The sequence below is a fragment of the Elgaria multicarinata genome, chromosome 10 (genome assembly GCF_023053635.1).
Source record: "Elgaria multicarinata webbii isolate HBS135686 ecotype San Diego chromosome 10, rElgMul1.1.pri, whole genome shotgun sequence".
In the NCBI taxonomy this organism is placed as follows: domain Eukaryota; kingdom Metazoa; phylum Chordata; class Lepidosauria; order Squamata; family Anguidae; genus Elgaria; species Elgaria multicarinata.
Genome location: NC_086180.1, coordinates 91,803,372 through 91,828,649, shown reverse-complemented (window position 1 = coordinate 91,828,649; position 25,278 = coordinate 91,803,372). Strand labels below are relative to the sequence as shown.

The following is a 25,278-nucleotide window of genomic DNA, read 5'->3' as shown; positions in this document are numbered from 1 at the left end:
TCGTGTACAGTGTGTTGGATCCCACGGGACAATAACCAAACGGGGGCACTTACTGCCCTGCTGGTCCCCTTCTGCTCTGCTGTTTCCCTCCCGAAAGCAGTGGGTTCTACCACTTACATAACAGAGTTAACGCTTCCTAGAGGAAGCCCCCAAACAAGGATCGGTATGGCAGACCATATCTATGCCATCTTGTGTTCTGTCATGGAAATAAATGGAGCCTAACTCCACCACTGAGGCTCCAGCACCATGGATAGTGTTGCAAACAATGTGGGCAGACCTGTGATTCCACATTTAAAGTTGCAAGCCAAGCAGTCATTGTACTATGTGCTATAGTTCTCAATTCGGACGTCTGCATGGCTAAGAAAATTTAACTATGGTTTGGTATGATCTTTCAGTTTATGACAAACCATAGTCTGTCATCAACTATGATGCCAAACCATAGTTCTAGTCATTGTCCCTTCCAAAGGCCACTGTACTTAAAGATGGGAGTGCAAACCAAACTAGAGTGCAAACCAAACTAGAAAGTATAGTTTGCTCTAAAGTATAGTTTGCCGCATTGTTTGGAATCTCAAACTAGGATTTGGTTCTAAACTCTGGTTAGTCCAAACCATCATTTGATATGCTCAAACTGATCTGAATTGAGTAATCAAGTTGTGCATTCTACTGTTACGGTTTTGTCTGTATTCATAGAATCATAGAATAGCAGAGTTGGAAGGGGCCTACAAGGCCATCGAGTCCAACCCCCTGCTCAATGCAGGAATCCACCCTAAAGCATCCCTGACAGATGGTTGTCCAGCTGCCTCTTGAATGCCTCTAGTGTGGGAGAGCCCACAACCTCCCTAGGTAGCTGATTCCACCGTCGCACTGCTCTAACAGTCAGGAAGTTTTTCCTGATGTCCAGCCGGAATCTGGCTTCCTTTAACTTGAGCCCGTTATTCCGTGTCCTGCACTCTGGGAGGATCGAGAAGAGATCCTGGCCCTCCTCTGTGTGACAACCTTTTAAGTATTTGAAGAGTGCTCTCATATCTCCCCTCAATCTTCTCTTCTCCAGGCTAAACATGCCCAGTTCTTTCAGTCTCTCTTCATAGGGCTTTGTTTCTAGACCTCTGATCATCATGGTTGATGATCCTAGTCATTAAACCCTAGCATTCTCTTAAGTAAAGGATTTGGTGTAGTGGGGGTAGAAATGGCCCTTGCTTCAAAACTGAAGAGATGGGCTCAAATTCCATTGTGAGTATGCTATAACATTTACATGACTAGATATATCATTGATCTGACTGAGTATATCATGTTTGGAGAAGGGAGGCAAGTTTTGCCTTCATATCAGACTTCCTCATTTCATAAAAAGGGATGGCTCCCATGGCTTTCTATGTGAAAAAGGAAGGGTGGATAAGAACTGCGAGGAACTGTGTAGTATACGTCTGTTTTGTAGTTAAGAGTACAATCAGGAGACACACTGAACTGTATTTCAGTGATATATATGATGTAGGTTGTAGCCACTTTATATAACTGGGATCTCTGTCCTCAGTGAGCCAGAAGACAGAAGTTGATTCCTCCAAATTGCATTTGAGAAGTAATGTCCCTGTTTGATACCTGCCTGTTGCTCTTAACTACTTAGTGTAGACATCAGTGAGACTCTACACTAGTAAATCTCTTCCTTCAGTGGTTCATTTTTTAACAGTTTTCCTCCCAGTTGAGGTTGCTTTACTGACCTTACTTTTTTCTTTTCTTTTTTACTTTTTCTTGATACTTGAGGCCAATAAGGAATGTTCTAAGCAGTATGGCATTTATTTCCAGTGCATGATCTGTGCCTTTCCAATTGGCACCCTTTTTAATAAAATTAGACTTTGCAGAAATTTTGCCTTTAAAAAAAAAGAAGAAGAAGAAGAGATTGGCTAAGTGGATATAATTAAGTTGTAAGAAGTGGCCCATCAACTAAAATCCTGTGGCTGCATACAAGAAGACGCTGTTCAATAAAAGGAGCTTCATTTACAGTAACAGTACTCTGATTTTCATTAAATAAATGGTATTTTCTGCTATTTTGTCTAAGCTGAAGATTAATTTCTATGGTTACGGGTGGATATAAATCTCTAGCTTGCTTTCCAAAAATACCATGTTTGTTCATAACAAGATTGACAGCCTCCTCCTAAAAGAAGCTATTACTTTAAATTTCCTCCTTTTAAATGCATACACTTAGTTGGGTTGTGACCCTAAAGGCATCATAAAAATGTTTTAAAAAATACTCTGAAATAAAATTACATGCAGTAAACATTAAATATGTATATAGGTGGGATTCATAGTTTAAGGCAAGGCAAGGAGAAAAATGACCGTCTGTCATTGTACCAAGACTTTAGCTGGGCATTCCTGTACTTACAGATCTGGCAGTCAGTCATACTTAATGCCAAGCAATGTTGGCATCTCATTTAAAAATATAGATAAATAGATATTGACTGATAAACAACACATTTCTTGTGACTTTTTTAAAAATATGTATGTGTCTCTACCTTGCTTCTTACTGAACAGAATGAAAATTACTCATAATTGTGCTTCTCTAAAGACACTGTGAAATATCAGTGTTCTCCATGTACATTTACCAGGTTAGAACGTTGTTCATGTATGGGACAGGAAGCCAGTTCATGCCACTGTGGCCCTGTTCGGCAGCTTTCGGTGCAGATTTGTGAGTTAATTAACCACACTCATGAGTTAAATAAGCCCAAGATAACTCATGGCTTGTTCTTGGGTTAACTTGGGGTTGTTTAACCTATGAACAATCCCACTTGCCTGGTTTCAGACGTCATGGAAACAACCTGTAAATGCCACATTCATGGAGACTGGAAGTGGCTTGCACCAAACAGGGCGTCTGTGTTTGTGTGTGTCAATCAATTATTTATTACAGTCACAGACCAGCAAAAAGTGTGTGTGTGTGTGTGTGTGTGCGCGCGCGCACATGCGTGCATGTGTATGTGTTTTCCATGTAGAAATCCTACAGTTTATTTCCTGATGTTATCAGTAAGACATGTTTCCCATGGTCAATGAAACCATCTGCATGTTTTGCTTTGTTGGTTTTGTTGATCCCGATTTTCCTCCAAGGAGCCCAAAACAGCATACATAATCCTCCTCATCTCCATTTTTTCCCCTGTGAGATAGGTTAGGTTGAGAGTCATTGATTCCCCCAAAGTTACCCAGCCTGATGAATCCTAGGCAGGATATTGCACTATGAACGCAGTATGTAAAAGGCAGGAGCCACACCAAGCAGAATATACCACTATGTGTGAATGGGCCCCAACAGTTGTCAGTGCACTTCAATACCTCTATAAAGCAGTAGTATGACAGCAGTATGCTTTCATAACGCTTTCATAGTGAAATATAGATTAGGGCCCAGTCCAACACTCTAGCCATTACACAAACTGGCTTTTTGGTGAGGATAGGGTTGTAAAGTGTGTTTTATTTTTAAGGGTATTCCTTATTTTAAAGAGTTTGTCTATATTAAAATATATTACTCTGTATGAACAACATTATTGCTATTATCCCAGAAGTTCACTACTTCATTGTATTCCAAGAAAAATAATAGTTCTGAAGCATGTCTCATTATATATATATATATATATACACACACACACACACACACACACACACACATATATATATATATATATATATATATATATATACATACACACACACACACACACACCTACCTACCTAGTCTGGAAACAAGATTTTGAATAAAATGGAAGTAACTTGAAATTGGAAGATATCCATACAAAAGTCATGAGCAGTAGCTAAAATGACAAATAAGTAATAATAGGATGCCATATTAAATATTGACTCTTTCAAGGAATGCTTTGTGAATGAGAATCTCTCATTCCCCAATTGTAGATGCTTATATAACCAAAATGGTCCAACCCTCACAAAAGACAGAGATATCAGGAGGCTTGGAAGAACACCGAAGTGTGCCCAAGTATCAAGTACCTTTTTAGGGGAAAGATCCAAAGGATCGGGGTGGGGGAACAGTCCAATGAAGACTTAGCGTGCTCAGTGTGCTTGGCATGCTGAGTGTTCAGATGGGGGAGTGTAATGGAAAACTGGAAAGGAGGAGGAATTAAATGGGGTATCCTGGAAGAAGGCATAGTTGATTGGCTGGAACACTGAGCAGAGATTGGCCAGATGCTGCGACATTTTGTTGCATGTCACAATTGTCTGTACATAGTGTGTGTGTGTGTGTGTGTGTGTGTGTGTGTGTGTGTGTGTGTGTGTGTGTGTGTGTGAGAGAGAGAGAGAGAGAGAGAGAGAGAGAGAGAGAGAGAGAGAGAGAGAGTGAGAGTGAGTAAAGGGGTTGAATACATGATATAAATGCCTAGCTATGTTTCTATAATTTATGTACAGACTATATTGCAGCGTTTTTTTACAGAAAGATCATAGAATCATAGAATAGTAGAGTTGGAAGGGGCCTATAAGGCCATCAAGTCCCACCCCCTGCTCAATGTAGGAATCCACCCTAAAGCATACCTGACAGATGGTTGTCCAGCTGCCTCTTGAATGTCTCTAGTGTGGGAGAGCCCACAACCTCCCTAGGTAACTGGTTCCATTGTCGTACTGCTCTAACAGTCAGGAAGTTTTTCCTGATGTCCAGCTGGAATCTGACTTCCTTTAACTTGAGCCCTTATTCCGTGTCCTGCACTCTGGGAGATTGGAGAAGAGATCCTGGCCCTCCTCTGTGTGACAACCTTTTAAGTATTTGAAGAGTGCTATCATGTCTCCCCTCAATCTTCTCTTATCCAGCCTAAACATGCCCAGTTCTTTCAGTCTCTCTTCATAGGGCTTTGCTTCCAGACCCCTGATCATCCTGGTTGCCCTCCTCTGAACACGCTCCAGCTTGTCTGCGTCCTTGAATTGTGGAGCCCAGAACTGAATGCAATACTCTAGATGTGGCCTAACCAGGGCTGAATAGAGAGGAACCAGTACCTCACGCAATTTGGAAACTATACTTCTATTAATGCAGCCCAAAATAGCATTTGCCTTTCTTGCAGCCATATCACACTATTTTTACAGTTTTGGCACCAAGTTTGGAGTAATGTATTCAGATTATGAAGTGCTAGACAACAATAGACACACCCTATATTAAAAGACTTTATTCAGTGCATACTGCAGAATTGTTACTCTTTTGTAGAAATCAATTGTAAGATTTTTTGTTATGAATCTCAGGGCCTGTTCAGAAGACACCTTAATAATCCCTGCTTGTTAAGGCTTTTGGTTAAGCAGCAGGGTTTAAGGTGTCTTGTGAAATGCATTTTGCTAAACCCTGCTCACTCACTATCCACAGTCGGACCGTCTTCAGCAGGGTTAGTGGCTCTAACCGTAGCTTAAAGTGTTGTGTGCAACAGCACGGCTTGTAGTTAGTGCTAACCCCAGAAAACCACAGTTTAGCTAACCACAGAGCCTGAAGTGTCGTCTGAACAGGCCCTCAGAAATGCTATCCTTGCAGCCTCATAAATGGGTTACGCATGGCAATATGCCTAAAACTCTAAACTATTGGGCTATCAGCCTCTAATCCTTTGCTTGGGAAAAGGAACTTGGAGGGAACTTATTTCCAAGTGAGTACATAAGATCAGGCTGCTCATAGTTTTATAAATCCTGATTTTTGTGAAGAACACATTTGTTTAAAGATGAGCTCTCTATTCTTCTGTGCAGTGTTGATCTCTTCCGTAATGAGTCATGTGTATGTGCAGAAGTAACTTGTAAAAAATGAATGTGGGCTCTGTGAAGGAGATGGCAGAAGAAAGTTTCATTAGTTGCCCTCATCTTTGTTGACTTAATAAGGATTTTAAACAAATGGAAAGGGAACAATTGAAGTAGGTGTATTGAGAGCAAAATGCAAAAATAGAGGAAATTACATAAAAGCACAAATAAATCTTAATGCAGTTACTGAGAATCATTGTGAAATGGGAGTTTTTAATTAGTTGAAGTAAAGGTCAATTTCATTAAACATATATTTTGACCAATTTGCTTTTGTTTCCCAGCTGAATCATTCCTTACAACTGTTGTGGCTTTTGTATTGGATTTTGTGAGGTTTTGGATAGTTGTGTGAAAATATAAATATTAAAGATTTTGTTGGAGTTGGGCAATAAAACAAGAAAAAAAATTGGGAAAGTTTATTAAAATCAGATGTTGTGTCCAATAGTAAAACGGAAAATGTGCACACTAGAAGAAATGTAAATGAAGCTAGCTTGCACAAGAGATCTTCTGTTTGGTAGTTTAACAAATAACCCTGATATATTGATGGGGCCTTCTTGCTTTTCAGTTCAGCATCATTTTGGTTTTAAATCTTCATCTTCCCTGTATGCATAAATATATTTGTGTGGAGAATGAACCTATTCCACATAAATCTATGGCCCACTTTGAATTCACCCAGAGTAGAGCCTTCATTGTGGTGGTTCCTTTTCTGTGGAACTCCCTGCCTCTGGAGGTGAGGTAGGCACCAGGGTTCACACGACACAACAACTAGTGGAGGATAATGGCTCCGATGTCAGTAGGGTGGTGAATCCGCTCTAGGTTTCATTCAGAACTCTAAAGGACCTGTCCAAGGTGCTGACTGGTTCTGTCTGATACTTCAAAGCCACCAGCCTCTACTGACAACAATCCATCATGGGCGGACAGCCAGCCATGGTTGGCTGTCATATCAGCCTAATTCAGAGGGCTTTCCAGGGGGACATTTATTTTTCGGCAACAAACCACGACAAGAACCTATGGTTTGTTGTAGTGTTATTTTCACCCACAATGGGTTGTCTTATCATCTGAACCCGGGAGAGTGATTTAATCATGGGTTGCGGGGCTACACAGCTGCTTCGCAAGAGCAGCAAAAAAAGCCCCTGCTGTCAGCTTTTCGTAATATCGCAACTGAGTGCTCTTCCAAAGTGCCAAAAGGCACTGGAGAAAGACCCTCACTTGTTCTCCAGCAGTATTTTATAATAATAATGATGGTGATGATGATGATGATGATGATGATGATGATGGGTACCTCAGAAATGTGCAATTGGAGGTGTTATTGCTGTTGTTGTTGTTGTTGTTATTTGTTGGTGTTCTGCAGGGCGCTCTTAGAGCTGTTCGGTATGTGTAGTCTTGCCTGGTCAATTTTCTGCATTGATCAAGGGTTGGACTCGATGGCCTTGTAGGCCCCTTCCAACTCTGCTATTCTATGATTCTATGATTCTTGCCTGTTTCAGCTGTCAAAGGGAGCAGTGAAGGGTAACATACAAGGAAGTTAAGAAGCGGAAGTTTCATAGAGGCTAATTTGTACATAGTTGTGAAGGATCAGGGGAGAAATAATATTAAGGGGAAGGAGGGACCTGGTAGTGCAATTCATAAGCCTCAAAAAAGGGGGGGGTTGAGGCAAAGGAGGACGTGCACCAAAAGGACGATACAATCCTTCTCAGTGTCCCCCACTTTTTCAACTGCTCCCCTAATTCCAATCCTCCAGAAACGGGAGATATTAACTTTCCAGAGCACTTACTGCCTTGGTTTCTGCAGTTCCCTGACAGTTTCTAATAAAAATGCTCGGGAATGTAATGCTAAGCTACTCCTGCTATCAAACATTCATATCTATCGATTTATGTATATAGGTAAGAAAATACTTGGTCTGCCTTGGGGGGGGGGGCAAACCATCAAGCATTTTTTCAGGTTCCTATTTCCAGTGATATAGGGTGGGATACAAATGTTTTAATAAATTGATTAATTAATGTGATTTGCATAGAATCCATGCTCAGTGGACTTGTAGAAATGCAGTTTGTTTGAAGATGTGGAAATGTCTCCATTACAAAGTTGACAACAGGCTCTTCTATTCAACTGTCTTGCTGCGCAAAGGAAAGTCTGTTATCACCCCTGCCCCAATCTGCACCATCCTCCTCCATCAAACTCCGCAAAAGCTGCTCTGGAGTTTGCTCAGAATTTCTGGAGCCAATTCTCAGGGGAAGAGACCTCTGCATGATTAGAAATCTCTTCTACTCACTGTGGGGTCTTTGGATCTGGGTTGAATCCAGATTCAGGAGCATTCAACTCGGCTGGCAGAACCAGATTCCATTGCTCCATCCTCCCCATGGCAGCTTCTGCAGTCCCATGAAAATGCTACATTCCCAGAAGGCGCTTCTGTCTGATTTCCAGAGATTTCTACCTTCCTCCCCGCTTAACAGTCTACCCCGATCAGCAAGGTCCCTTGACCCTCTATGTAGCATTTTGGGAGGGGCTGGAGGGGCTACTATGGGGAGAAGGGGACGACAAAGTTTGCTTTCAACTGCCCAGGTGCATGCACCTAAATGTGGGCCCAATGAAGTCAGACAAAATATTAAACAGCAGAATCAAATATCATCAAAAGCCATGCACCCCAAATTGTACAACTTCTGCAACCTATAGTAAATGTTGTTTCTAGCATTTGGGTGATCTTAAGACAATTAAAAGTAAGAGATGGTACTACAGTAGGATACACTCTTTTGAAAAATATTTGAGTCATACAAAATGTTCTAGCTTCCTTTTAATGATACTGTAGAAGATTATTATTATTATTATTATTAATAATAATAATAATAATAATAATAATAATAATAATAATTGCATTTGTATACCGCCCCATAGCCGAAGCTCTCTGGGCGGTTCACATAAAAACATTTTTATAGTAAATCTGCTTTCAGATCTCTGGAAGGAACATAATTTAAAGCTGGAAAACTGTACCCAATTGCAAAAAAGAAAAAAAAGGCTTTTTGAATGTTGTAACATTTTAACAGTGAACAGAGGAATTATGCTTTTTTCTCCCAGCTAGGGTTGCACCGTATTTCTTATTTGAAAGGGTGTACCTTGTTCCAGGATATTTCGGCCCTTTACAATAGAAATGTTGTATATTTATTAAACTTTCAATTTTTTATAGAATATCCATAACTCTAAATTCTCCTTTATTTTCATATTTTGAACTGATTTTGTTTTGACATCAGGTAGTGATAAAAGTAGAATGTTGAGGGAAATATGTCCTGTGCAAGTTAACTAAGATTTCAGTCTAGTTTTTCTGTCCAATTATGCAGACATGCAAATTGTAAGAGTTAAAATTATGTCAATTTTTAGTCATTCTCCCCAGCCAATGTGACTTTGGTGTTTGATGACTGGGTGGGGAGAAAGAAATATGGAAAAAGAACACAAGGATGAGCAATTAAGTCTTAAACCATGATTATGAGAATGTATGCGAGGAATGAGAAGCCCATCTCGTCGCAATCTATGCTCAGTAATCTGTATTTTTAAAATAAACTCATTCCTTTTCAATGGACTTTGGGTTTTTAAATCAGTTTGTCACCACAGAATGAAATAAATGCTTCCTGAGGGTGGTTTTTTTTTTTGCCTCATAACTCAGTCAACAAAAAGATAATCAGGTTATTTTATTTTAATTGAATTCATTTTCTGCTATGTAGTCTGATGACATTCTGTACTATCCATGCAGTGGATGGATTTATTTGTTTAGTTTTGTTACTTATCCCAAAGGCATTATGAGGCTTTCAACTTAAAATGTTGAAACTATATATTTTTAGTTTCTCTGCATCACATCTATTTCATCATTTAACTAATTAGATACACACACACACACACACACACACACACACACACACACACAGAGAGAGAGAGAGAGAGAGAGAGAGAGATGTAAGTAATCTATTTTTGTGTTTTGTTCCTATTTCTTCCTTGTACTTAAACTTTGGGTTTCATTTTTTGAGTTTGTTTGTTTGTTTGTTTGTTTTCTTCAAATGTTAAGAAAGTGGAATAACATTTGATAGAACAAATCTCTCCAAATAAAATGTTCAGACTCTGCCTGTTAATAATAGTAATACAGGCCACAATTATTTCCTACTTTTAAGCTCTGTTTGTTCCCCCATTTGTTGATGTAAACCAGAAGCTGAACAAGGCACCTCTTTTCATGAGATTAGAGGCCGGCCAGGCTGACTGTCTCCCGGCTTGTTGCCTTCCACACCCACCTACACCCTCCATAAAGGCACGGCCACCCCTATCTTCTGTTTAGATATTGCTTGCTATTTTGAGTTTCACATTACTGGAGAAATTGATCTGAGTGACCTATCTTAAGAACTTTAACATTTCAGTTGAAACTTAAACCAAATGTATACCCTCAAGAGGCAAATCACCTGAAAAAGCAGTCATTATGACATACTGTACTTTCTCTCTGCAGCCTTCATAGGATAGTGCTGGAAGTCGTCAGTTGCTTTAAAAGGTTGGTGACATAAATCTCATTTCTACTCCTACAAATGTTCAAGGCTTCTGGACCTGCTCCTCCAACTTTTCACAGCTGCTGTGTCTGAAAGCTTATAGAACGCATTTGATTCTATTTTATTTGGTTGTCAGATCCTGGAGTTATATATCTTGAAGTGGGATCATGAGTTTGGGAGTGAGGTGCTAATTGTGCATACACATGAACATTTGAGTTGTAACTCTTAAAATCCTCAGTGTAGAAATTATTATAGCTACTTAGACATTTTTCCTATAAGAATCAGATACAAACGCTGTAGTGCTATCAACAATTTTGCAGAATAACTCTGGCTGATTTCATTGGGATTTAGTTCAAGGAAAGATGCATGGGATGAGGCTGAAAGGCCTGCAATATCGTGTGAGAGACTTGTACCTATGCTAAAAATGTATTATTTTTCATAATTCAGATGGTTGTGCTCACAATTAGTTGGTATTTTTTTGCTTCTTATACAGTATTATTATGAAATAATTGTTCAAATTTGAAAAAAGATTAATCTTTTTGACTCCTTATTTTTAATTTTCACATGTTGATAGAATATATAATACTGATAGAATGGCTTTAAGAGGTCCGTTTTATTTTTAAGTTTGAGAGATGGCAGAGTTTATTTGCCTCTTTAATTTTCATTCCTTAGCATTTTTCCCACCTCACATTTAGATTTATCTGTCTAGATTTTAAAAACACCAAAATTTGCTAATGCACTAAACATTTTATCATTTGCATGAGATTAGAAGAAAATTGCTACATGGTTTTAAATTGCAATTTGTTATCAAAACCAGAATTGCAGCTTCTAAAATAAGTGGTTTACCAAGTGATGTAACTTGCTGTCCCTTTTTTACTCAGAAATAGTTAAACTGTTTAATTCTAAAATAGATGCTGTTTGATACCACAGACCCATTCCATTATTTTCCATGAGACTAACCTTCTTTGCCAGTCTGTAATTGAAAGAAATTGAATATTTAAATTCCACATTACACGGCAACATAATTTCCTGAAACCATAGGCTCTATGTGATGCATACAGACTTGACTATACAATATTTTTCAGAATTTGGATTTTGTGGCTGCAAATTATTCTTACCACAGAACTAACTCCTTATTCCCTTGTTGTGATCTTGACATCTGAAATGAAGAGCCACTGCGTCTTGTTTCTAAATTCTTTGTTTGCTTTTCAATAATCAAGAGTTTCTTGGCCATCATCTTCTTGTCAGTGAATTTAGAAAGGCAGTTGTAATTGCGATTGGTCAGGTGAGGATCCACCCTGTACCTGCCACCCAGTTTTGGCCAAGTGAGGGGACTGCAGAGAGGACAGAAGCAAGGGCCCCACTTTTATATTCACAGGTTGGCCAGGGCAACCCAGGTGGCCCTTACAAATCGTAATACTTCCAAGTCCACCTTGCAGCCTGATCTTAGTTCCAAAGGGATACTGCTTCTCGGTGGGTATGGATTGTGTTCATGTTTTGCCCTCCATAGAGCTAAGGCTGACAGCTATGCCATTTTATTGTTCTGAATAACTTCAACATACATCCCAAATTTGACATTTGAGGATAGGCTAAGAGATCTGAGGGGCTCCATGATCATTATGAATCTGGCTGGACACATTCTGTCCTCTGGCTGGACGGTGAGCAGTCTAGCAATAGGGATATCAAGTCTGATCTTTTTGTGGCTTTTTCAATTGCCAAAACCACTTGAATTGACATATTTGATCGGGGTGGGGTGGCAATAAAACACAATGTGGTTTAAATGGTAGATTCAGACATTCAAAACTTTATTTTGATTTTTTAAATTGAAATATTTGTAAATATTTTAAGACACAACTATATACACTTCCAGCATACTAGCCTAATATTGAAACCTTTGTTGCCATCTAGTGGATAATCCTGTTGTATTGCTGGCCAGTTTATAAAAGCTATCTTTCTCTAGGTTATCTGTGATGCCACTCCATTGGATAATAAGAATGATGTAAATAAATAAATAAATAATATTTATGTATTTATTATTATTTAATAGATTTATATACTGCTGACTTATCCAAAGATATCTTTATGTGGTTCACAAGAAAATTAAACACACTAAAATACATTATGGTATACAATAAAATACATAATAATACCTAAAACCAGGTCCCAAGTTGTTCAGGGCTTTATGTGTTAACAGCAAGACCTTGTATTATTATTATATTATTATTATTATTATTATTATTATTATTATTATTATTATTATTATTATTATTATTATTATTATTATGGCTTAGATATTGCCTTTAGGGGTGCTCCCTTCCTCCTTCTTGCTGTCCTATGAGGAGAGACTGAAAGAACTGTGCATGTTTAGGCTGGATAAGAGAAGATTGAGGGGAGACATGATAGCACTATTCAAATACTAGAAAGGTTGTTACAGAGGGGAGGGCCAGGATCTCTTCTTGATCCTACCAGAGTGCAGGGCATGGAATAATGGACTCAAGTTATAGGCAGCCAGATTCCAGTTAGACATCAGAAAAAACTTCCTGACTGTTAGAGCAATATGACAATGGAACCAATTCCCTGGGGAGGTTTTGAGCTCTCCCACACTAGAGGCCTTCAAGAGGAAGCTGGACAGCCATCTGTCAGGGATGCTTTAGGGTGGATTCCTGCATTGAGCAGGTGGTTGGACTTGATGGCCTTATAGGCCCCTTCCAACTCTACTATGATTCTATGATTCTTCTCTCAGTAGAAGGCGGCAGGCTCATGTAAATGACACACCGGGGATCCCGGGAGCAGGCAAGGATGACCCCGGGACAATCCCAGGATAAACCTTAGGTCTAGCTAAGGCCCAAGGCTCTTCTTCAGCCTCCACCTCCAGCCATATGCTCATGCCAGGCGTGTCTAAGCCAGCGCTGGCATTCCATCAAGCTACAGCTTTTGCAAGGGTGTAGCTGTGGGGCTGGGAGTGGGGGGAAAGGGCTTAGGGATCTTCCAGCCCCCTCCCTGAATTTTCAGCTATCTTAAAAAAAGAAGTTTCTAGCACTTTTTCTTGTGGAAATACAAGGGAATGTGTGCAGGCTGTGTTCTACCTCATTGCTTACTAAGACATAAACTTGTTCCCACCTTCCACTGTTGTTGTCAATAACTGCAAAGGCCCTTATTTTTTAACTGTATAAAACGTTATTTTATGAAGCATTAATGCAATTAAATCATATTAGCCTCTGGTCAGAGCTGTTGGACAGTGGAATCAACTGCCTTGGGAGGTAGGCAGACTCTCCATCGCTGGAAGTATACAAGCAAATCCGACAGTGATGGTTTAAACTGGATTCCAGCACCGTGCAGGGGGTTGGACTTGATGGCCTAAATGGACCCTTCTGACTGTATGTTTCTATATGGATTTAGTTTCTGTTTGTTCTGTATTTCCCTCCTCCCCCAGTTGTACCTTCAGGCCCATCCTTACCACAAAATGCATGGCTTTTGAGAGCAGGGTTTTTTTTACAAGAGAGGAGTGGTCAGAACCTGCTACATCTTTCCAGGTTACCCCTTTTTTAATGATAAATTGTGATTATTTCTTCTGGGTATATTTATTTATTTATTTATTACATTTCTATACCGCCCAATAGCCAGAGCTCTGTGGGCGGTTCACATGTATATGAGACAAGATGCAGGAGCTATACTAGAGTGACCAGATTTAAAAGAGGGCAGGGCACCTGCAGCTTTAACTGTTGAGATGAAGAAGGAATTTCACCAGGTTCCCCATATATACAAATGACACCTGCTGAAACTCCCTTTTCAATACTACTGTTAAAGATGCAGGGGCCCTGTCCTCCTTTTAATATGGTCATCCTACGATATACTGCATAGCTCTCAAAACACCTGCAGTTGGTCCTCCTTGTTTATAGTTGGATGGCTGGATGGCCTCAGCGGTTGGTCCAAGAGAATCTAACCCTAATATTAATATTTCTTTAGCTTCTGCCTGAATGCGTGTCTCTGACCTGGACTTTGCTTGACTCTTGCTGTATTGTGCCCTCAGGGGCTTGGGCTAAAATACTTGTTTGGCTCAGAACAGTCCTCCTTAAAAAAAACCATGTGTGAGGCTTACCTGTTTCAAATGACTGATTATCTAGTGAACCTCTTAAGGCTAATCAGTAAGAAAAAAATAAAGTTATCTCTCTTCTGCATCTCCAAAGTCTTTATTTTGTCCTTGAACAGTCTGTTCAACAATGAAATAGTCCCTCAAGGGGGGAAAATGTTCAAGGAGATAGTACATCACTTCAGTAGTACATTGCATCACTGAGTGTTTTATTTGTTCACTGAAGAAGTGGTATTCCTTTTTGGCAGGTATGGGGGATAGAGGAGCATTGGGTGCTGACATGTTCTATTAAAAGAGGTATAGAGGACTTTGGTATGTCTTAAAATAGAAATAGAGCAGGTTTGCCTAATTTTAATTACCTCACACTGGCTTTTAAGGGTCTAGTTTGCCAAGTGGTTGGATCTGACTGTTGCAGTTCTTCTCATGGTACTTTGAATATACATTCATGGCTTTCTGAGGCAAGAGAATGTCAAACCACTTCCAACATACTTCGTATGTCCATCCTCAGTCTAAGGATGGAATTCAACACCAACTCTGCACCCTGTTCTTTTTGTACCTCACTTCAGTGCTTCTGAATGGGTTGTATACAGAGCCTTAGGAAACTCTGACAAAGTGGTTCAACTGCACTGGTTCAACAGTCTTTCAACTGCATATAAACAATCCGCCCACAGAATTTATGATGATATGTTCAAACCTTTTGTGTCTTGGTGGCAGCTACAGTGTCCACCCTACCAAGGACAAATTCCAACATATACTGGAATTTTTGCAGGAGAGATTCCATAAAGGTTTCTGAGCACTCAAAAATACAAAATGTAGCCATAACAAGTATTCTGTTGAAAACAACCACAGGGAATTTCCATATATACTTTTCTTCTTTTTTAAGTTGTATGCATAAGACACTAATTTTACCCTCACAGGTTCATCTCTTGGAATTTTCTTTGAATATTTATGCATTTTCCTGTTTTCTCTGCCTTAAAATTGTCTTCTTCATTGCTGTTACTCCTCCCAAGAGGGTTTCCTACTTGAGTGCACTGTCATATCATCCTTGTGGAAAATACATAAATTGGCTGGAACTGTATTCTCATGTCCTGATTTGGGCTTTAATTAGTAATGAACCTTATTCCTTTATTTTTATTTAATTCTATTTATATCCTGCCCTTCACAAGAGTCCCAGGGCAGGTAACAATATTACAACTATAAAATACGGTACATCTAATAAAATCAGTAACAATCAGCAGAAAGAACCGCCCAGAGAGCTTCGGCTATTGGGCGGTATAAACATGTAATAAATAAATAAATAAATAAAATACATAACCGGTGATCCAGGCATATTCACTGAAAACTTGTAAGTATGATTGTTTGTTAACCTTATATATTCTGATCGTGTTAAGTATAAAATAAACCCAACTTCTCTTTTTGAGAAAAGTCCATGATTGTACTATTTTTAGACAGGATCCATGTTGGTAGGGTTTGAAAACACACACACACACACACACACACGTCCAAGATTAACAAAGGTTTACAAAGTCCAAGATTAATTCTTTGTTTCACTATTTGGAATTGATATAGTCTTCATTTTGTCTTTGCATCTGCCGAAAAAGGTCTGGCATACACTAGGGTGACCATATTTTGGAAACCAAAAAGGAGGACAAAATGGCTGCCCTCAGGAGGCGTGGCCACCCCAACATGTCCACCCTCAAGGCGGAGCCAACTCAACATGTCCGGCCCCCAAGGGGGTGTGGCCTCTGTCACATTTATTTATTTATTACATTTTTATACTGCCCAATAGCCGAAGCTCTCTGGGTGGTTCACAAAAAGTAAATGATAGCAACCAATGAGTGCCAAAGGCACACAACTACTATAATAATGTACTAAATACTAAAAAAAGAATTAACACTTATATAAAACTATTTCTTTATTTTTATAACATAATAAACAACCACAACAGTCATAGAACACATTAGAATAGTGGTTCCCAATTGGTGGTCTGCGTAACCCACCCAGGAGGTCCACCATGGCTTGGCATTTGAAATACAATTGTAGAAACATATAATCACAAAATCTCAACAATATTTTATCAATTGCCATAAACTTCTTTCAATAGGCTTTTAGCCTGTATTGCCACAAAAATTGAAACCATAAAAAACGTAATAAAACATCAAGACTAAAAACACAAATACAAAATACAATATAAAATACAATGCCTAATATGCAGTTTCAGAATTTAACATATTTTTATTTACTGTACAAATTCTAAGACTTTTCTTCCTGACGTGGCCTGGAATATTTTTCACCAGACCTTATTTTTCTTAAAAGGGGTGGAGTGTTTAACAGGAAACGGTAAAACTGCTTGCAAGTCCATTTCTTGTAATTATATTTAAGCTGTAAGAGTCCTTTCAGTGTCTCCACAGACAACTGGCTCCTTTCTTTCGTCCACTGTGTTTCCATCATCGAGAAGATACGTTCCACATTTGCATTGTGTGACGGAATTGCAAAAAAGAACTGTGCGATCTTCAGCAGTTCAGACTAGTAATCTGCAGTTTTTGAACTTTCAAAATATTTAGTCCACTTTTGATGTGCCATCAAGTCTTTGAAGTCAATGTCATCACACATACTTTCAAAATATTTTTTCAGATTTGCAAACTGATCAAAGCAACTGACATCATTGATGACCACTCCCCTCTCTGTCAAGTACTGCATGGTAGTCTCCACATCAGCCCATTTTGGTTCCTCAGTCAGGGCAATCCATTTGAATATTGAGAACTCTTCTAGGGGTCTCATCCACTTCTGGAGATAGTCAATGCACCTCTTGTACTGCTGATTTACTTGGGCACAGAATGAGTCACACCGTGCATCAAGTCCCTCCCTGCGACTTTTCCCCAGGAGTTCCCTAACTTTAAGAGACAAAAAATTGTTGGTCTCCCGTTCACGGAGGACGTACATGACAGAGTCCAAACATTTCAACACTTCCACCACGGAGTTGTTCTCACGCTCCAGCTCCTCGATGTATTTGTGGAACATGCTCAAGTGTGCGTGCATGTGCCAGAGGTAGATCTCGCTGAAGCTGTCTTCAAAGAACTTCTGGATCTCAGGAGGTGGATTGTCTAGAGAAAAAAAGAAGGACTTCAAGGCTGGAAACATCTGTAGTAGCCTTGTAATTGCAGGGAATAAGGATAGCCACCGTGTCCTGCAGTGGGAAAGCATCTGTCTATAGTCAATTTCCACAAAATTGCAATACTCCTTCAGACTCTCTGTTCTCACTGTGTAAATGTGGAAGTATTGGTATATATTAAAAATATTAGTCTCCACTTTCACATCTAGTTTCTGTGCCCCGTAATGTACACAATTGTTCAAAATGTGTGCTGAGCAACCCACACCAATCAAAGTGGTCTTCTGCAGCAGCCTTTTCAATTATTATTATTATTTATTTATTTATTTATATAGCACCATCAATGTACATGGTGCTGTACAGAGTAAAACAGTAAATAGCAAGACCCTGCCGCATAGGCTTAGTTTGCAAAGACGTTATTCCCTTGCTCAGCCCGCCGTAGTCCACCAAACATGGTATTGCAGTTGTCACCTGTGAAGGCAATGCACTTCTCCAACAAGCCCTTCTTCTCCAGAGTGCTCTTCACATAGTTTGCAATTGTATCTGCTGTCTCATTTGGTGTGTTTTTCAGTTCGATGAGCTTGGACTGCAACCCACCATTCTTCCAGTCAAAATACTGAACTAGAACTGGAAATATTTTCACCGCACCATGGTTGCTTGCATCCGTTGAGACTCCACAGTATGGAATGTTGTAGTCTTTCATTGCTTGCAGGGCATTTTCCACAGACTGTGGTGCAAGCACAAAGCTCACAATTGCTTCTGTCTTGGTGCAAGCACTTGCAAACTTCCGGGCTACTTCTGAGTCAGGGAATAGTGTCTTGAACAAGTCAGAGGTGCAGTCCATTGATCTAAAGGTGCTGTGATGCATCACAGTGTGGAAGGCCATTGTACCCTCCGATGCAGTGATCTCATCCTCGGTTTTGGTTCCTGGTTTCACAAAGAAATCAGTCACTTTGCAAGAAGATTTTTCTCCTCGAACAGCCGCCCTGTGCTTCGCTGAGTCCACATGGTTTTGCAAATCCAAAGCACCTTTATGTGCAACAGACACATAAGTGCCAGGCCTGCATATGGTGCACTCAGCCTCATTCTCATCACGACCCTTCTTGAAGTAGGTAAATTTGGCCCTCAGCTGTGGTGTGAACTTGCACTTCGTTTTCGGCATGATAATGTATTTATGCAGTGTTGTAAACCAGAATCTAAAAGACAAGACAGTAAGATATCACTGAGCATCTCTGAATCCTACAACAAATCTATTACTGTCGTGAAATGCAGGGAAAACGGATAGAACTACAACAACAACACTTCCCTTAACATAGATTTCAACTTTGAAAAACTGTATAACTACAATTCACAGGCAAGTTCCTTTTAAATGCAATCTCAAACACGTCACTTATTTCAGCTCACCCTAACAACCCTGCCACTACACAGTATAGCATAAGGGATTTAAAGCATCCATTTTTCAGAAGCAGGTAAGATTCAAGACGGAGCCTTATTAATATTTGAATCGCCATGCATTACCACAACACCAGCAAGAGACGGAGCCTTATTAATATTTGAATCGCCATGCATTACCACAACACCAGCAAGAGACGGAGCCTTATTAATATTTGAATCGCCATGCATTACCACAACACCAGCAAGAGACGGAGCCTTATTATAGCATCACCACCCATTATCAACAGCAAGAGAAGGAGCATTTTTAACATCAGCATCACCACCTGCCACAACACAGGCTCTGAACACCAGACCTCACATCTGCCACCACTTCTTATGGGGCGACACAGGCTCTGAAATCGACACCTAGCCGAGGCTACTCCCTGCTCAAGCCAAGCACCACCACTTGGTACGTCTGAGGCAAGGGATAAAGCCCACCTTCCTCCAAACTATGTGGAGAAAGGGGTTTAAAATGGAGAAGGATTATTAATATATGTAATAATGTGCTGTGAGTTATATCTGCTTAGGTGAATGATTGTCAGAGTGGGTGTAATATGTGTAAACTTAAGATGATAAATGCCAAACAGACACGTGGGATTTTTGTGGTAATTTTAAAACAAAACAATCAAAATTTATTTTTAAAAGTTCATAAGCTTTGTTTCAAATAACAACATTTAAAAACCTTTTTGGTACCTTCCATACAATCCTGTCACTCTCACATTCGCGCTTTCCTTTTTCTCACACAATCACTCTTGAACTTTATTATCAGTATTGATTAATATACTTCCACTGCGTGCACACCACACTCTAAAGACACCACTCACTACACTGACTCTCAAATTTCCCAGAACTTAAGTACCATAAATACAGAGAGCACTACAGACTCTAAGAGTACCTAACAAGTCTCCCTGAACAGTTTCCCTCAAAAGAACAAGAACAAGAACTCTCAATCCCCTCAGTCATTCCCTTATATATATCACTCCTCCCCCCTCCCAAGACATTCTAACTCCGCCCACTCAGGCCAACATTCTACAAACCAGAGACTTACAAACCGCAGACATACATTTGGAATTGACTTGTGGGGTGTAACGCCACACCACCCATTATTCATTTTTCAGGGACAAAACTTGCAAAATAGCCAGTTTTAAAGTGGCTGAAGCAATGAAGCCCCCTCTCTCAAGCTCTAGCCTCCCCCCCGCCTTTCCTAGCCCTGCGTCCCAGCCTCTCCCCCCTCCACCTCACCACCCCCATGCCAAATTAAGGAGGATGGTGGCCTTGCCTTGGTCTACCTTTTCCCACGTTGCAGAGCTGCCTCCTCCCTTCTCACCTCCTGTCCTGCTGCTGCCTGGTGCGTGGCTGGTCGATGCCCTCTGCCTTCCTTCCACTTCCGCTTGGCCTGTGCTGTCCTTTTCTTCCGGCCCACGCCTTGCCCTGCCACGTTGTCCTCGCGGCTTCGCTGTCCTGCCCACCTTGGTCCACCACCACGCTGCTTCCCCTCCCCCCCGCTGCTTCTTCTGCCCCCTTGCCTTGCCATTTGTCTTGGTGCCGGCCGCACAAGCGGCGGCGGCACTGACTTGTTCCCGCAGCTCTCCGCCTCTGCCGCTTGTGTCCTCTCCACCTCGCTTGGTCCAGCCGCCTCTTGGTTCGCCCGGCCGGCGCAACAGGCGCGTTTGTGTCTTCTTGGTGGCAGTGGCGGCGGCAGCGCCACAAGCGGCAGCACTTGCTCCACCAGCCAGCTTGCCGCGGCTTGAGCTCCTCACCGCCTCCGCCCGCCTCCACCTCGCTTGCCTTGCCAGGGCCTTGCCATTGTCGCGGCGGCACAAGCGGCGGCGGCGGCACTTGTTGCGGCGGCTCTCCGCCTCCGCCGCGGCTTGTGTCCCCTCTCCACCTCACTTCCGGCCGCCTCTTCTTGGTCCGCTGCGCCTGCGGCTGTGCTGCCTCCTCGCTGACCCGGCCGGCGCAGCTTCCAGGCGCGGGAATCACGTGAGTTCTCAGCTGCTAGCTGGGTCTCGCGAGAGTTCCCAGACCCAGCCAGCAGCCGACAACTCGCATGATTCTCGCAAGAGTTTGGGTTAAAATTAAAGATGGCCGCCGCCCGCCACCGGTGCACCCGAAAAAACAACTGCAGGCAAGTAAGGCAGCCGCGGCCAAGTCCCGGTGTTTCAGAGGCCCACTCCAGATCCTCCGGATCCTGCGTGTTCCCCAGAGGTTTCCGGAGTAATCCGGTGCCTATGGTCACCCTAGCATAAACATGATCTTTAGAGAACATGTACACACTTGAACAGGTCTGTGCTTTTTAGAGTCCATTCAGTACAGTTTAATTATTTATGGAAGAGAAAACAGGCTTCGGCAGTTTCTGTTTCTACACTGATCAGGTGTGTGCAATACTGAAAGCATATGGAAGTACGGAAACACCTACGACGCCCATCTTAGCCCATTTATCCCAGGAGGGCGGTGGCATCTTGGCTGCTACGTTCTTGGGCAGTTTGGGAGGAGCGTACAGGGCAGTTACCCCTGCCTTTGCAAGCCTTTGGTTCCATGCGGCTGCAGGTAGTTTGGATTAATTCTTTGGTGGTCTGGCAGTGGTTGATGGGAGTTGGTCTCCCTCACTGGAATTAATGGATCAGTTCAACCAAAGTGATCTTTGTAAAGAGCCCTAATTTTACTTTTCATGTCCAGCTATTATACCCCAGGCACATAGAAATGATATTCTTTGTCTATTTGTGATTAAACGTAATATTTCTCATTTTACTTTTTTATTTAGGTGAATAACATTGGGAAACTGAAAGATTTTCTTCTGCAGCACAGGAAAGATTATATTAATGCCTATAGGTAAGTGTTGCAATAGGAATATCAGGAATGGGCCAGGTTGGTGGTGGAGGAGCAAGAAACGGCATGCACAGATGAATGCCATATCACCTTTTAAAAAAAAGCTCTTATACCAAATTCCTAGTCTAATTATTAAATGTAATGTGTATATATATTTATGGAGTATTAAATTGGTTTCCCCTAGAACAGGAAACGGAAAGGCTATGCTAACAAAGAAAGTGGTGTTTGTTTTTTCTTTAAAAAGAGTTTTGCATTCTGTTTGTTGTGATGGCTTGAGATAGCTGCTGACACGTGGACTTGTTCCAGTGTACTAGGAAGTTGCTTTACCAGCTTTACTTAAATATTTTTGAAACTGCAAGAGCAGAGCCACCTTTGGGAATAAGCCCTGAGCAAGCTTGGGGAACAACCAGTCACGCCTCTCCTGCTGAGCAAGTTCTCCGCCCACCAGTTTTCCTTCACCTCCTGTAGCCTGTAGAGGAGTTGCCAGGCTCATGAGAAGTTCTTTGAACCTGAAAGTTACTTTAAGCAAAACCCAGTGAAAGAAAGGCTTATTAGGATCAGGGTAGGAAAACAGAAGGGGAATAGAAAATCGGACACCTAGCATAAAAGCAAATCAAAAGGTAACTTGCATTTAGGCAGGTCCTAAGTTCTGTCCCTCAAAAGCAGGGGGACAACGGCTTGAAATCTGAAGGGAAAAGTTGACAGATTCCATGGAAAAATATTCCCTTTGTGCTTGCAGAGTCCGTCTTAACTTATTTTGGGAATGTGTTGGATTGGTTAAAACTCACCACTAGGTGGCAGTATTCATCTGCTAAAAATTAATGGTGTTGATTTTGTGAGTAGAGTGAGTTGTGTAGGTTACAGCTGACGAAAGAAAATGAAAGACATCGATGCGAAATATTATTCCTTCAGTGCTTATGTTGAAATCAGGAATGAGAGGTAGACAATAGGACCTGAAGAACTTTTAGAAAAATTTAGCAAAATAGCTTATTGGAATTGTATTTGCGATTGTCCTGCTTTATTGTTTAAAAAGAAAACTGTTTCAAGTCCTCATGGTCACAGATAGGTTTGAAAATAGAATGGCAAAAATGGTTAAGGAACAGAAATGCAAGTATCGGTTTAGGCTTGGGAGGCTTGCGTTGAAATCCCTGGGTGAAGCTCACTGGGTGGCCTTAGGCATGCCACCGTCTTTCTGCATAAAATGCTTTGTTGGGTTGTGTAAAGATAAAATGAGGTAGCCAGTTTCAGATGCCTTGTGGTATTTGGAGTAAGGCGTGGTTACAAAAACGAAGGATTTGTTCTCTTCTTACTACTCAACCACCACCACCACCAAACGCAGTCTCTCTTAAAGCCCTCTTTGAATCCTTCTACAAAGCTTCCCCTAAACTTCACTTCTGTTCTGCATAATGCCTGTCAGGTCTCTCTTACCCCATGTCAGCCTTCCCCAATCTGATTTGGACTTCAACTCTCGTCAGCCCCAGCCAGCATGGCCAACATCCAGGAATGCTGGGATTTGTAGTCCAAATGGCATTAGGTTGGGGGAAGCCGTCCTACATAATTTCTACACTTTTGTCAAACCCTGTCTTCACTTTTGGCCTTTGGCCTGTGCTCATAGCCTAGATCAGCCTTTCCCAACGTAGGCTCCTGCAGATGTTATTTCCATCGTCCCCAACTAGCAGTGCCAATGTTCACAGATAATGGGAGTTGTAGTTCAAAAACATCCAGTGAAATTATCCTAGGGAAAAGCTGAGCTTGTAGCCTATTAGGTCAATAAGGTGGTCATTGCACAAATATGGTATAATCATTTCCCAATGTAAAAAAATCCTGTCCTCTTCTCCCATATGGTAAATGAAAAGTAACACATTTAGTAATGCTAAAGAGCAAGTTATAATTAAATATTTTTGGACTGCTATTTTGCACTTTTATTTGGGTTGGTGTGGTAAATTTATAAGCTAGACAAAAGGGGAGCATTTGGAAATAAATAAAAGATCTCATGAATGACAGAGCCTGGAAAAACATCTTTGGTTTTGAGTGGGAAATGATATTTGAAGTGGTGCTGAGGTAGGTCAAAAAAATCCTAAAACTTTTAATACTGAGATTTACTACATAAAGCTTTTCTTTTAAAAATATATAGAATTGAATAATATGCTGACTATTCTTCCCAGCCATGTCATGTCTGAATATGTGCGAATGACAGACTCTGAACGAGACCAGATTGACCAAGATGCCCAGATATTTATGAGAACATGTGCTGAGGCAATTCAGCAACTGAGAACAGAAGGTAAATGGATTTAAATAATATGCAAGTTGAGCCATAAGTTTAAAGAGTTATCTGAGAAGTATAAATTTGTATTTTTGCATTGCTGCTGTTTTTATCTTGGTTGTGCTTTTATATTGTATTTTATATTATGTTTTTATACTGTTGTTTTATACTTGAATTGTCTTAATTTTGTAAACCGCCCAGAGAGCTTCGGCTATTGGGCGGTATAGAAATGCAATAAATAAATAAATAAAGTTTGGTATCTTTTCATTTTAGCCCACAAGGACATCCATTCCCCACAAGTGAAGCAGCATAGAGAAGCTGTCTTGGATTTTGTTGGAGACTATTTAAAAAGTATTGTCTTTTCTTGAAATGTTGGTATTTCTGTTTATATTGTATTGCCAGAATTATTTCTGTTCTTCTTTGTTCCATTGCTGGATCAACTCGATATCAGAATCGGAGGACCTTAATGTAAGGATTTTAAGGCACCTTGAGCATCAATGAACACAAGTCTTCTGGGACTTAAAGCGGAAAAATTATAGAGCAGCTTTTAAACTGACTTTAGAAGGAAAACAAGCAGGAGCTGAGTATCATTCAGTTTTAAACAATTCATCAGCATATTCTGTATCCTCAAGTTAGCTCTCTGGGAATACTGAGACCATGAAAAGCTTTACAATATTGTTGAAACATTGCACTTGGTAGACATTTGTAGAGGGAGAAAAGCCCTCTACATCAGCAGCCACACTGTTTCTGTTTTACTCCAGTATTAAAAAATAATATTAATACCAAATTCTTGATAATATTTAGCCTGCCTTCTCTATATTAATTAAGGTTTGAGGTTGACATACAGCTAATAATGCACAGACATTTGTTTCTCCATAGTTTAATTGTCAGTATGTCCTTTCTTTGCCTGTATTAGGCTACTAAGCACTTTGCTTCTATTATTACCTGGAGTATTCATTTGATTGTGTTGTATGAAACTCTTAGACTCTAATTCTTATACTACTCATTGAGCATCCAGTGAAATTACAGTTCCACTTATTTCTTTAAGTCGAGGATGTGGAACCTCTAGTCTACTAACCTAATCCTGCCCGTGGAAGTTTGCACATTCAGCCTGCGAGGAGGCAGAGTTTGGGGTAATTTCCCCTGGAAGAGTCTCTACTGACTTTTGTCTGAGGCAAAAGATTTCTAGTTCATACTTCTATATGGTTTCCTAAATGTACTGGTAACTAGTTAAGAATTAGAAAGCAAGAATAAATGTAGACTTCCATAATGATAAGAAGTAAATAATTGGGTCTTACAAGGA

At 40.6% G+C, this 25,278-nt stretch overlaps 1 protein-coding gene across 1 annotated transcript in view; it reads left to right on the top strand.

Annotated features, from left to right (window-relative positions):
- STX18 (syntaxin 18) overlaps window positions 1-25,278 on the top strand; it is a 61,401-nt gene that overhangs the window by 20,149 nt on the left and 15,974 nt on the right. Inside the window, exons 2-4 of the mRNA XM_063135674.1 lie at window positions 21,648-21,715; window positions 23,878-23,993; window positions 24,249-24,326. Coding sequence (XP_062991744.1) covers window positions 21,648-21,715; window positions 23,878-23,993; window positions 24,249-24,326 — 262 coding nt within the window. The remainder of the gene's footprint in view (window positions 1-21,647; window positions 21,716-23,877; window positions 23,994-24,248; window positions 24,327-25,278) is intronic.